General features: G+C 39.1%; 2 protein-coding genes across 2 annotated transcripts; one reads left to right on the top strand and one right to left on the bottom strand.

Moving 5' to 3' along the window:
- Positions 1-498: 498 nt before the first annotated feature.
- On the top strand, positions 499-10,343 carry gvin1l2 (GTPase, very large interferon inducible 1-like 2). The gene is made up of 4 exons (XM_014972805.2): positions 499-645; positions 2,152-2,287; positions 4,560-9,276; positions 9,409-10,343. The coding sequence occupies exons 2-4, from the start codon at positions 2,248-2,250 to the stop codon at positions 9,545-9,547; spliced, it is 4,896 nt and encodes a 1,631-aa protein (XP_014828291.2). The 5' UTR covers positions 499-645; positions 2,152-2,247; the 3' UTR covers positions 9,548-10,343.
- A 1,626-nt stretch (positions 10,344-11,969) lies between these two features.
- Positions 11,970-13,877, bottom strand: LOC148155847 (uncharacterized). Its single transcript, XM_088011387.1, has one exon. The coding sequence runs from the start codon at positions 13,158-13,160 to the stop codon at positions 12,219-12,221; it is 942 nt and encodes a 313-aa protein (XP_087867513.1). The 5' UTR covers positions 13,161-13,877; the 3' UTR covers positions 11,970-12,218.
- Between the last annotated feature and the right edge of the window lie 89 nt (positions 13,878-13,966).

Genomic DNA, 13,966 nt, shown 5'->3' on the forward strand with positions numbered 1-13,966 from the left:
GACTCGCATCTCAGTCTTTGGCATTCTCTCTCATCAAACTTAAACTTCAGCTGAGTCCTTTGAACGCTGTGAAAAGTCGTCCATCCAAAGACAATCGGCAAATCTAAAGCACGGTAGCAAACAGGGTTTTTTTCTACGACAGCTCACATCTGAGGACAGATCGGTAGAGTTACAAAAAACGGTTATGCGTGAATAAAATCAAGCATCGCCGTGCTAACTCTTCCTCTTCTGTAATAAGAGACCTTCCTCTGAGAGATGACACATGTCCGAGGCTTTAGTGCGTCACTGACTGCAGCCTTGTCACTGACCCCTGAAGGGAAATGATAATCCTTCTGGCAGCCGAATACATTTCAGCAGCGCTGTGAAAGACTGCAATCCTGTGCTATTATCAAGATCAAGTGTCAAACTTGAGATGTAAGGAATTTTTTTTGCAAAAGCAAGGCATGCCATTTCCTTACAAGTCCTGAATGTGTTCTGTCAGTGTGTGTGGGTGTAAATAATGATCATTTTGCTCCAGTCTGGTTAGAGAGGAGGTGCTGGCGGGTATTTTATCGCTGAACCGATGGGTATAAATTAACTTGTGACGGGACAACCAGATGTCTGGACTCTCTTTCCATGAAGCAGATGTACAAGAAACAAAAGGGGGTAAGAATTCTCTGATTTAAAACAAAACCTGCTAGAAATGTACGAATGATTAAGAATGGAATACAAAACAATATACATACATAAATACATCTCAAAAGAGCAGAATACTTTGTTAAAGTTTAATATTTTTACTCACTTATTTCAAAAAGTGAAACTCGTTCATCATAGAAATTTATATTCAGAGAGAGTTAAGAGAAAGAAACAAAGGAAAAAGTTAATCAGTAAAAGTAGATATAACTGCAGCCTAGAGAGGATTGTCAAGCAAAATCAAGAATTTTTTAGGACTTTACAAGGAGTGGACTGAAAGTGGAGTTAGTGCATCCTACACATGGGCAACAAGATTGTTGCTCAGTGATCCAAAACCCTCTTTTCAGCGAAGGTTAAGGTTTGAATTTTATTTGGACATCAAGGTCTCACATAGTGGAAGAAGCGCAAAGAGGTAAAGAATCTGCTTTGTGTAAAATGTCACTGTCATGCAGTTATGATTTCAGGTGCCGTGTCGTCTGCTGGCGTTGATCAGCTGTGTTTTCTGAAGTCAGCAATCGACGCATCAATCTGCCAGAAGATTTCTGAGCACTTCATGCTTCTTCCAGCTGACGAGCTTGGCTGAGATGCTGATTTCATTTTCAGGACTTGGCATTTGCCAACACAGCCAAAGGCAGTAAAAAGCCGGTTCAACAACCTTGGTGTTACTCGGCTTGATTGGCCGGTAACCTGATCTGACCTGAACCTAAAGAGAATCGATCAGTTTTTGTCAAGAGGTAGATGAGAAACGGCAGACAGAAGGATGCACATTACCTTGAAGCCAGTATCAAAGCAACCTGGGCTTCCATTACGCCTCAACGATGCTGCAGACTGGTTGTTTCCATGCAGTAATTCATGCAATAGCAGCCATAGCCAGGGATAAAGCTCGCAGGAGTAAACATAGATTGCAGAAGCTTGACAGTTCTGTTTAAAATATATATATATATTTTTGTCAATTAAATGCAACGGACTAAATTTTAGCTACACTGAATGTACGGTTTTCCTTATCCGTAAGATATAAAAATAAATAAATAAAATATGTACTCAAAGTGCAATAATATAGGAATGACTAAATTAGATGTGTGCTATTTCAGCGGCCAAACAAAACCTAAAGAGCAGCAGCTCTTATTAACTCTTTGCAGAGTAACCGGTTTTATTGTTCATCTCATAATCTTTAGGTCTGGCTAAAAAATTTTTTCTTCATATCAACATGTCACGGTTCTTTTGAAACAGATGAGATTGGATTGTAGTGAAGCAAAATATGAAGAAAGACGTGCTGTTAGAGTCAGATCAGGAAGATAAAGGTCCAGTAAAACAGGCCCTCTGCATTATCTCCATGTCAAATGAGCATTCCCTTGAGACAGCACGTCGAGCCGAGTCATATTTGCATATTTGTGGTATTACTAAATCAAACAAAGCTTTTTACGATCTTGTGGTTTGCTGCTGTATTTATTCCACTGACATTTTGATTTCTTTTCACAGGTTCCTAGCCAGCTTCCCAGACTCTACCGGATGTGCCAGACGAGGGACGAAAACCTAATTTAAGACGGAGAGTGAAGCTACCCAGAGGCATTCACAATGTTCAAGCTTACAAAAAGACCGAGCAGCAAAAAGAAAAGTATGCTTATTGAACATTCGTTTGTCCTGCATGTTGCAGTTAAGAAAATCAGGTGGTATAATACTCTGAGCAAACTGCATGCCCCAAATATTCATACGTTTCAGCTAGCCATCAAATTGTGATCATGAATCGGCCTTATTGTGGTTTGTTTAGTGATTTTAAGTCTCACCGTGAAATAGACAACCAGCTGTAATGTTATGGGAAAGTTTACCATCAAAATTGATTTTAATCGTTTCCTAAAATATTTTTTATCAACATTTATGAGGTTAAAAGTTATAAGTGTGCAAAGCCAAAGACATTCATCAACTTAAAAGACAACCCACAGCAATGGCGTCTGAACTCCATCTCCATTTCATGCCACAGAAATGCAAGTGGCACTGTTACATTTCGCAACATTGACTCACTAAATAAAAAAAAGGTCACTTATTAGATGGGTCTAAAAGTCAAACCATAAATCTTCCTGTTAAGGCCGTAATTCCTGAACCTCATGTATTGTGACATTGCATTACAAAATTAGCAGCACAAACATTTCTGGGTTGCAGTCTCTATGAATTGAGCCAGTATTTTTACAGTTGCATTAATCAAGTTTAAATTGATTGATGCATTATTTACGCCAATAAAGATAAACGGATAAATGTTGGATCACTTTTGCCACACTAATAACAGTTAGCATATACACTTTGCCTGGCCGAAGCTAACAGCATCCCAAGGTAGCTAAAGATAAGCCATCAGGAAATACAAGTCGGAGCCATAACTCCACTCCATAGTGCCGAGTTAAAGTGAGAAATACCAAAAGGCTTCCAAGAAATTGTGCACTAAAGTATCTCTTGAATAGTTGTTAAAATCCCAATTTCGTGACTGCTTTTTTTTCCAACATGAGAAATTCATTCATTCACCTGAACAGACCAATATAGTCATGTTTAACTTCAAATATCTGTTATTCTAGTCTTTTTTAACGTTTAGCTAACATTTGGGACACTTTTTTAAACAGAATTCAAATGTCTGAATGTGTCGTCCTGCTGAAATATTTATGGTATCATATCTCTGTATGATCATGTCTGTTACACTTCATAAGGGACACGAGTTTAAAATCTAGGAATGTGTCTTTTTCAGTGTAAAAAACTGGCAAGTAGGAAGCTTTGTATGGCTGACACAAGCTGCAGGGAAAGTGGATTATTAATCCTACAACTCTGTGTCTCTGCTTTCTTCAAATGTCAGCCTCCAGAGTAAACAGTGTGGTCGGTTATTTTAATTGCCTTTACCACAAGAACGTTAGGGATGCTGTGTGAGATTTTATCTTGGGAATACTGTTGAGCCCATTAGGAACAGCAGAGAAGTATTTACTAGAGGCTGACCGTTTCCTCCAGTTTCCCCCGGTGCCTGAAAACAGCGAGTTCTTACAGACAAGGAGGAGTATACTTGGATAGGATCACAGTATTATTGATTGTTTGAACGTAATTTCACATCAATGAACATTGGTTCAATAATGGCAACAAAGAACAGTTTTAGAGAACTGGTTTTTCATTCTGTTGTGTTGCAGAGATGATGGTGCAAGTTCTGTCACAACAATTTTCTAAGTTTTACGTCTCACTAGAAATGTCTAGTTCTCGGAAAACCCTCGTTCCGAGAATTCTAGAAATGAAGAATTAGGTCACCCATCGATCGATCGGTTTTGAAATTGTCACATATTGACTTATGTTCTCTAAAATCCAGCAATCCACTTCATTTCATTAACCTTGAGAGACAGGCGCATGAAAAGACTTGTGTTCGGCAGTGTAACTCCAAGTAACAGAGCATCAAAGTTTGAAAGTAGCATCTGAACCGCTTTCATTTTCTGAATTAAAATTCCTTTAAACTGCAGACACACTAGCAAAGGTGTTTGATATGATCCATCACAACATCTTATGGCAGAAATAGGAGATGACATAAAACCTTAGGCAGGGTGAAAACGGAGATTAAGAGCTGACTGCAGTAAACTACTCAGTTGTGGTTGTAAATGTCACAATGTGTGGATATTTAGGATTGGAATATGATGTTTTTTGTCACATATGCTATTAATATAAAATAGCAACATGAATTCAGTCTATTGCTATGTTGAAAATCAAAATATGCCCAATTTAAATCAGTAGAGTTCTTTTAAAATATGTTATTCAACATTTTTCTATTCATTATTAAAACATATGTTTAAATCTACAAATTACAATTGCAATTTAAAATACATTTTCACATCCTTGAACAATTTTTTTTTGTTGTTTTTGTTTTTTGTCATTAGGACCTCTGAAGGACAATGCCCAGGCAGAGATTCTACATAAGCTTGGCCTCGAGGCCTACAGCACTAGACAACTTGATTCTGCATCAGTGTTAAATACCAACACATGGACTCTGGAGGACAAACAGCCTGTAGAACTCAGAAATCTTCCAGATGCTTTCCTCAGACGCCTCTGGCTGCTCAGTGAAGATGCCCGGAGCACTTGTTGCCAGACTCAGCTTGACCCTTTCAATGAGGATGGCAAACTACCGGAGGAAAAACTCAGCAGTTCTGAAGAAAACACCACAAGTGCTATCAACCCCCTTGATCTGGTCACATCTGTCTTTATATCTGCAGACACGTTTCTGCAGCAGGAGATAACTGTGCGCATGGTGCAGTGCAAGTTTGCTGTGCCTTTGGTCCTACCAAACGCTGATCCAGAGAAACCCAGTCAGTTCCTTCTCTGGCCGTCGAGAGGTGTTTTGAGCCAATGGAGATCTCACTCTCTGGTTACGAATGGGAGAGTACAAAAAGGCAACTTGGCAAGTACACCTCTGCCAATTATTTCGTGTATAAAACTTGGCCGTTGCAGTGTGTCTAAGTCACAAGTGCTTAACTATGTTCTGAATGGACCTAAATCAAGCAAAAACACATTCATACATAAGGGCATGGATGGAGGGCAAGTTCCCAGAAGACTCTCTAATGGCCTTGTGGAGACTGGATGGTATCTACCCACTGGAGATATTGACAGAGATATTTACCAAGCCCCTTTTGTCATCTCTAATTTACGAGGTGACGCCAGCAACCACGAGAGATGTATCAAACTTTTATGTCAAACATCATCGGCTGTTATAATTTTCTGTGGCGACTTTAAGGAGAAAGAGAAACAACTCCTCGAATCTTGCAAAGCCATGGCAAGTAAGCTCATCCTAATCGACGTCTACGGCACAGAAGGAGACGGGAACACAACTATGGGATATGGTGGACAGAGCCTTCAGGAATGTTTATGGCTTCCCAAAGAGTCTGGGCTTCCAGGGAGCGCTTTGAACGAGGAGGAAGTGGCAAACAACCTTTGTGAAATCCTTAAAACTTGGGTACCAGACAGTCTGAAGCCCGTTACACTTGAGGCAGCAGCAAAATTAGCATTGGATATTGGCCTAAATGTGGATGAAGGCCCGGTCTGCAAAAAAGCAATGGCCACCGTGGAGGAAGTACTGAAGGGTTTAGATGAGGGATCAGTTGAATTTCAGCAGAAACAACTCCCTTTGCAGGGGCATTTGTGGCACAAACTGGCAACGCTAGATAAGGAGGAAAGCAAACATAGAAAATCAGAAAAAGAAACTGAACTCCAACTTCAAGAAGAAAAGAAAGACATCTTGGCAGAGTTAAAAAGGTACAAAATGACCCCAGCTATGAAGATTTTTATAGACGCTCTCCTCGCAAAGGATAAAATTCAGAGGACTTATTTCCTTACTTGGCTCAAATTGAGGCTTCAGCTACAACAAAGCGAAAAACTAAACAGTTTTCCAGAGTCACAGACAGAAAAAACAGAACAACTGGAAAACGTTGGACGTGAAGCCGATAACAGTGTAGACAGTGACAGTTTCTGTACAGATTCTGAAGAGGAAACTGAAGAACAGCCAGTAAACAATGAAGGATCAGACGTTGTTCAGTGCTGCAAAACAACACAAGAGGAGGAGCAACATTTGCAAAATACAGAAAACACCACTGAACTTTTGGAGTCCACACCAGACTTATCACGTTCTAACGAGGAACATTTGTACCTTGAAGATCCATGTGAAGATGCAAAAGCCTTGCATTCACAGCTTCTTGAGTCAAAAACATACAATCTAGGCGTTGAACACTTTTTCCGTGAAATGGGGCTGATTTTTGAGCTCACACATATGAGTGGAAGTCAGAACTTGCTGCGTTTGCCCAGACTTGCAGCAGATCTTCTCCTCCATGGGGTTCCACTGGAACTAATGGACGGAGATGCATCAAACATCCCCATATGCTGGCTGGGCTCCATCTTTGCAGAGCTCAGCCGCTCCCTACGTCAAGAGAAGTTGAGGACCAGAGCGCTGACAATCCTTGGCAATCATCACGCTAGGAATGCTGTGGTTCTGTCTGGCTTGTTTGGTGTTAAACTCCAAGAGGGATGGGAAAGAACAAACAAAGGGGTATATATGGCTGTTCTGAGTCTCCCTGATGATCACAGAAAAGACTTAGATTGCGATCTTCTGTTGTTAATCGATGTGGAAGGCCTTGGTTTAGCTTCAGAAGAAATTGAAATGGATACGTTAATTCACGACAATATGATGGCCACGGTCGCAATAGGATTAAGTGATGTTTTACTCCAGAACATTTCTCCTCATGCTGGCAAAGAGTTTGAGACAATATTTAAGGTCATGGTCAGTTCTCTCCTCCGCGCCAAAGAATGCGGCGCATTTCCTATTTGCAGTCTCCTGGTTCAGGATGAGGGCTTAGACGCCGTATTACAGGCTTCCCAGTTGAGGCATATTTGCAAGATGCTACAGACTGAAGACAAAGGAAATGTCATCAATCACCATGCGTTAAATACAAGCAGCACCACATTTGTGAAAGGACCTTGGCCCAATATGTCTCTCTCTGAAATAGTTGACAAACAATACACAAATGACGTGTTAAAGCTTAAGGAAACCCTATTTGGAGCTCTGAAGAGATGTTCAACCAAGTCTGAAGAGTCAGATTTCATTGGACGGTTGTCTAAGGTGTGGGACGCAGTAAAAAGTGATTCATTTTCCATTAGTCTGCAGAACATCAACGTGGCTTTAGTGTTTTCTTTGCTCTGCACAGAGTTTTCCCAATGGGAAGATGGTCTTGTGGAAAGCATGGAGAGCTGGTTGATGAAGGCGACAGCAAAAATCATTGCCACAAAGGCTTTGGACGGTACTGCTCAAGATGCCCTTTTGAGCGAGTTGAAGAAAGAAGCGCAGGAGGAAGTCAAGTCAGGAGTACACAAACTCAAATCAAAAGCAGAAAGCTATGTGAAGTCAGAAGAAAATCTCAAAATGAATTCTGAAACATTCATGCCTGTGCTTCTAAGCAACATGAGCCAACTCCAGGAAAGAGTAACTGAGGAGGTCATGCAAAAGTTGGAGACAATCAGTGAGTCACACTGCTCTTTGTCTCAGATTGAAAAATTTGAAGCATCACTGGAAAGAGAGCAAGAGTTCAAGCTAGTTGCATTGGAGGAGACAAGCAAGTCCACCAATATTCTTCTTCAAGATCATGAACTGGAAGAGGAGTTTGAGAGTGTGTGGAAGAAGATGTTGTCCAATTTTGACTTCAGACCTTCAGAAAGTGATGACATTAGTTCACGTGTGGCCGAGGTGCTGAGGCAGAATCTAATCAGTCGTGGCCTCCAGAAGCACCTGGAAAAACTCGATGTCCTAGGCCAAAAGCAGACTTCCGGTTTCCAAGTGTGCAATGAACATTTTGGATATCGCAGCAGGTTGAAACGCATGCTTGAAGACAACAACAAGCAGCAAAAATTAGAAGCTCAAAAGGTAGCGAACAAAATCATAGAGGAATACAACAAGTTTAGTGCAAATAAATGCAGCTTGGCGGCAGATTTCTGTGAAAGCTACATCACCGAGCTGTTAGAAATGATTGAAAATGGTTTAAAAGAAAAATCATTGGAAATCCGATCAGCTTTCGAAGTCGATTTAAAAATACATCTGTGTAATGCAGCGTGTCAAGATTTCCAAAAATTACGTGACCGCTTTGGCAAGGACAAAGAACTCCTGACATATATATCTGAAGCCAAGAATAAGTACGCAGCAGAGTTCATTTACCAGTTTAGGAAACGGGACCAGTGCCAGAGGGTGGCCCAAGCATTCATATCCACGGTCATCAAACCATTAGTGTTAGCGTACATCAATCAGCCACTGGGGATACATATAGCAAAGGACATTGAGGATAAAGCTAAGCAGTATCAGTCTCCACATGCCTTCCACCAAAGCATACTGGAAGATCTGATTGATGAGGATTGCTTTGAAAGCTTTGTACAATATTTGTTGTTCTATGAAGACTACAGACTAACAAAGATTCATGACACAGTGGTCGCTCACTTGGCTGACACAACCAGCCTCGGTAAATTGAAGCAACAAAGACTTGGAGAAGTTGTAGGGAAGATTGCAGCAGCTGTAAGTCAAACAACAGAAGGCACGAGTGGAGTGCTCAGCGACACAAAGCCACTGCTGGAGAGAGTCTGTCTCATTTTAGAGAAAGACGCAAACATTAACGTCAAGAAGGAGACTCTAAACAGTCCCCTCTTTAGCATCACAACAGACTGGGATCGCTTTGTTAAGTGTTTAATAGAGTTACTGGCCACAATGCGGTTAGGTCTCAGTCAGGAGTTCAGCCAAAATGTGGACATACTCGAGGTTCTCCGTGATCTTCCAGTTCTGCCACAGGACCACCTTCTCCAAACAGTGAGAGGCTGTGACAAAAGATGCCCTCTATGCAAGGCCCCTTGTGACAAAGAAGAGCTTGACCATGAGATGCACAGCTCCCTGCTTCATCGACCCAAAGGCACACTGCCTCATGACATCTGCTCTCCATTTCATCTCAGTAGCTCAGAAACCAGCAAGGACTCATACGGCGAATTCATGATGTGTAAAAATCTTCCTTTGCAAGATACGAAGTGGAGCGATGTTTCTGATGACCCCAACAGCCAAAAGGCCAGCAATTATTGGAGGTATCATCTGTGTTTACTGTTCATGAGGTTTACAATAGCATTGAGATGACTCTTTAAAAATATATTCAACAAAAGTACAGTTTCCAACCACTTATCAAATCTGAAATAAGGATTCTGTTCTTGAATCTACAGGTACGTGTTGGTGAGGTTTAATGAGAAGTTTGCAGCAGAATACAAGCAAGAGCTTGCAAAGTTTCCAGAGGATTGGATGAAGATCACAAAAGAGGAGGCCTTGGATGGCTTGAAAGAAGTCTTTGGCAAAAAAGAGTGAAACTAAAATGGGGCATTTATTTTTACTCAGTTTTTATTGTCATATATTTGACTACGTAGTTTGAAATAAGACAAATTTTGTTGATGATTTTGTCTAAAACCTGATTATATGTAAACTTTTTTCATTATTTTTATATTTCAAATTCTGTTTTGTGCTTTTATTGTCACCACGACAAAATGGCAAAATATTCCACCAAGACTGGAAAAATAACTTAATTTAACAGCCATAAAATTTACAAAGATAGTGAAATTATGTTAAATAATACATTTGTTAGGCTGCTGCTGATTTTTTATTTTCTTTTTAGTGTGTTATCTGATACATGAAGAAAAAAGCATATAAAAAGAAACTCAACTTGACTAAAATCACAAATTACAAAATATTTTTATATCCATTACCTCCATACTTTATCTTAGACTTGAAGTCAGCATTTTTTTAAACTTTTGTCCTTTTTATATTGTTTCTATTTCATTTCTTATCGCTTAATCTTATGTTTTTCCATTGTTAAATATATTTTAATGAAAATATGCATTTTTTTCTCAGTGTAGTTTTGTTTTAGTTGTGACAAGTATTTTTGATCAGCATGACCATGTGAAACTATTACTGTAAGTAATTATTGATATCTGTATTAATATTTTATCTGTTTCCTTTATATTTTTTTATGTTCTCTATTTCTACCTTTTTTTAATGTATGTTGTGCTCTATATCATAATCGCTCTCTCAGTATCACTCTCTTGATCCATGTAAAACCTGTCCAAAGAATGAAACTATCCTTTCTCAATGAACAAATTCAAACACATGTAATGACAGGGAGATTTAATTTATTTCCTTCAGGTTTTTTAAATCAAAACTAATCATGTTTAATTAAGCTTTACACAAGACAATGGGAAACAGTAATTAATGTGATCAAGAATTGATCTTCTAATTAATCACACTACAATCTATTTACTATTAAAAAGACAAGGATGCAAAATTCCCAATAGGGAAAATGTGTGGAGTAGGAAAACTGAAGATCAAACATGGACTGTAATTTCTCCACCATTTTAAAGAGAAATTTTACAATCCAGAACTTGGAGTTCTGATACCTAAGGAAAATATCGGTATGGCAACTGTAGTTATGACCCTATGGTCACCTGACCTAACAGCACAAGCAAGCAAAACAGCGAATATAACTGCATCTTGATCAGTTTTTTTTTTCTAATGCAGTTGAGAAAAACCTTTTTTTGTTATTTTTTTATTTTTATTTGTTAATTTATTTTTTTTGTATATAAACACTTTATTTGAAGGGGGTTGAATAAGACTGCCATGACACTTTCATAAACATGACATAACACCTGTCATGAACATGAATAAGCCTTCATGAATATTTATGACTGTTGTCATAAAGCGTCATTCAGTAAATTATGACACTTTTAATACCAAGTTGACATTATTCAAAATGTCTTTGTTATGACAACTTGACATTAACCAGGAAATCATTACTGTTTAAACTTTACCTTTAATAACATAAAGTTACCTAATTTTTAAAGTGCAATCAGTAATACTTTTATAACAAATTTATATCAGTAATGATTTCTTGGTTAATGTCAAGTTGTCATAACAAAGACATTTTGAATCATGTCAACTTTGTATTAAAAGTGTCATAATTTACCGAATGACGCTTTATGACAACAGTCATAAATATTCATGAAGGCTTATTCATGTTCATGACAGTCTTATTTAACCCCCTTCAAATAAAGTGTTTTATATATATATATATACATATATATATATACTGCCACCCCTGAAAAAATTCTGCCCCCGTCTTGCCACCCCATAAATATTTTTCTAGATCCGCCCCTGCAAAATTAACCTAATAGTCTGTTTTTATGGGAGGAAACCGGAATACCCGGAGAAAACCCACGCATGCACAAGGAGAACATGCAAACTCCATGCAGAAAGACCGGGCCCGGGAATCGAACCCAGAACCTTCTTGCTGCAAGGCAACAAATTACATTTTCTTGTAATTTTAGAGAATTTTTGTATCTTAAAATTAATACTTCACACAGCTTCACAATGACACAGTATTGGATTTAAAAAATAATAATTGCAGTTGCTCCAAACTGTAACCAAATTGATCTATTTCACACAGCTGAATGAAGCCAAGGCGTAGATTCAAACTGGAAGACCCTTCATCATCTTCCTCATCTCTTCCAATAATCACTCTTCAATCCCGGCGTTTTCTACACAACCTCACCTGACCTTAGGATCTAGCGTAAGGTCATTTTGACTTGACCTTACGCCAGATCCGTGTGCATATATATATATATATATATGTATATATATATATATATATATATATATATGTATATATATATATATATATATATATATATATATGTATATATATGTATGTATGTATGTACGTATAAATTTCTGCCCCCCTCTTGCCACCCCATAAATATTTTCTAGATCCGCCCCTGCAAAATTAACCTAATAGTCTGTTTTTAAGGGAGGAAACCGGAGTACCCGGAGAAAACCCACGCATGCACAAGGAGAACATGCAACTCCATGCCGGGAATCGAACCCAGAACCTTTTTGCTGCAAGGCAACAAATTACATTTTCTTGTAATTTTAGAGAATTTTAGAGAAAAAAATTGCATTTTTTCTCTGTACCTTAAAATTAATACTTCTCTTATTTAGTGAAAATGTGTCCCAATGTTTTCATAATACGAGAAAAGTATCTTCTGAAACAATTGTCTTTCTTTTTCTGGTGCTTCTTCAGTTCGTTTTCAAAACATGACACAATTACATTGTCAACCAAATTATGCTCGATATAGGCCAGCGTCCTTTCAGAAGAGCAGCCTAAAGTTTCAGTGATGTTCTTGAAAACTTTCTGGCACAGACTAGGAATGCACTTCTGCTTAATCTGAAACTCCTGACTCTCAACTTTCGCCCAGATTTTCCCCACAACTCGTTCTTCCGTGGCTTCCAGGTGCTCAGGAAAGCAACTTATCTTTGCCTTCTTGATGCTTCTCGACATCAATAGCTTCACGAAAAGCTGAACTGTGTCTTTCCTGTCTTCCTCAGACACCCCATCGTCTGGAATCTCTGAGAATTTATGTGAAGAAAGTTTTGACCTTCTCAGCTTTTCGATCTCACTCCTCATTGTTGTAAGTTCCTGGATCATAATGGTGACATGTTGCATCAAAGAATTGAATCTTACAGCCACCTGGAGCCGCCGTGTGGGATCTTCCTTGTCCACAGGAGATGTGACCGCCGATACCACATGCTTTAAAAAAAGCATGTTGAACATCTCCGTACTCTCTGACTTGAAGTGCTCTTCGATGCCCAGGACTCGAGCAAAAGCCTGAGACATTATGTTGCCCACTATGGCTTTCAAGTCGTTGTATGTTTGGCAGTTCTTGATTATGTCCAAAACCACTGCTGAACAGACCTGTGTGAGATAGTCCAACAGATCTGCTATACTCTTTCTGATTCTTTGATCTGGACATCCAGATACCAGATCTTCCCACTTTTCTTCTGGAATATAATCGATAAACTCGTCGATTGCAGGAATCACAGAGTTGTCCACTATATCCTGGAGCGCATTTCTCAGTGCAATTGAGGAACTCATGTTTGCTGGTTTACACTCGAATCTGCTATCACTAGAACCGATTTCGAATGTGGGAGAATTGTAGCTAAAGGAGTCATATAAGCCCCGTCCACCTGTTACGCAACAGGGCGGGACGTGACATCACAAGCTGTGATACGTCAGTACAGGAATACATGCAGCGCTATGATGTAATTCGCCTACGATTGTTATTTATTTTATTTTTTTCACAAACTCGGCTTTCGAAGGATGCAGACACGGGTATGGTTGTCATGTTACGTGACACTTCCTTGAACTTTGTAACTAGGCAGCTGCTAAGGAGTTGCTATGACAACAATAAACAAGCCGTAAGCGGAGCTCTCGCCTGTTCCTACCTAATTTATAAACAACATAAGTACATTACAGCTATTATTATTACAATTCTTGAGTACTCTGCCCACCTCTGTGTAATACTAAGATAAATAGTGACATTTACTGTCGTATCCACGTTATTTATTCCTAGCCCCCATGAGGCTTTGCGTGACTTATGGGCACGACTTCCGCCGCTAACCGGACTATAAAGCCATTTGCCCCGCCTACCAGTCAGCGGTGCGCTTCTGGCTGCACCTAGTGCGCAGAGTGGGGGAGAAGTCACAACACCTATTATTTTGTGGTTTCTGTATATTTATTTAGGTTATTTTAAATGTTGATCTTTATTTGGAAATGTCTGTGTTTAACAAAATTTCAATAAAACCCCGTTTCACCCGTCTGATACTGTTTCATTCTTACAAATACCGCTGTATTTAAAATGTTTTTTAGAAGGTAGGATATTCTCATAAAAGGATTAGTGC

Source organism: Poecilia mexicana, unplaced genomic scaffold (assembly GCF_051168715.1).
Source record: "Poecilia mexicana isolate PSO_F unplaced genomic scaffold, ASM5116871v1 scaffold_13, whole genome shotgun sequence".
NCBI lineage: Eukaryota > Metazoa > Chordata > Actinopteri > Cyprinodontiformes > Poeciliidae > Poecilia > Poecilia mexicana.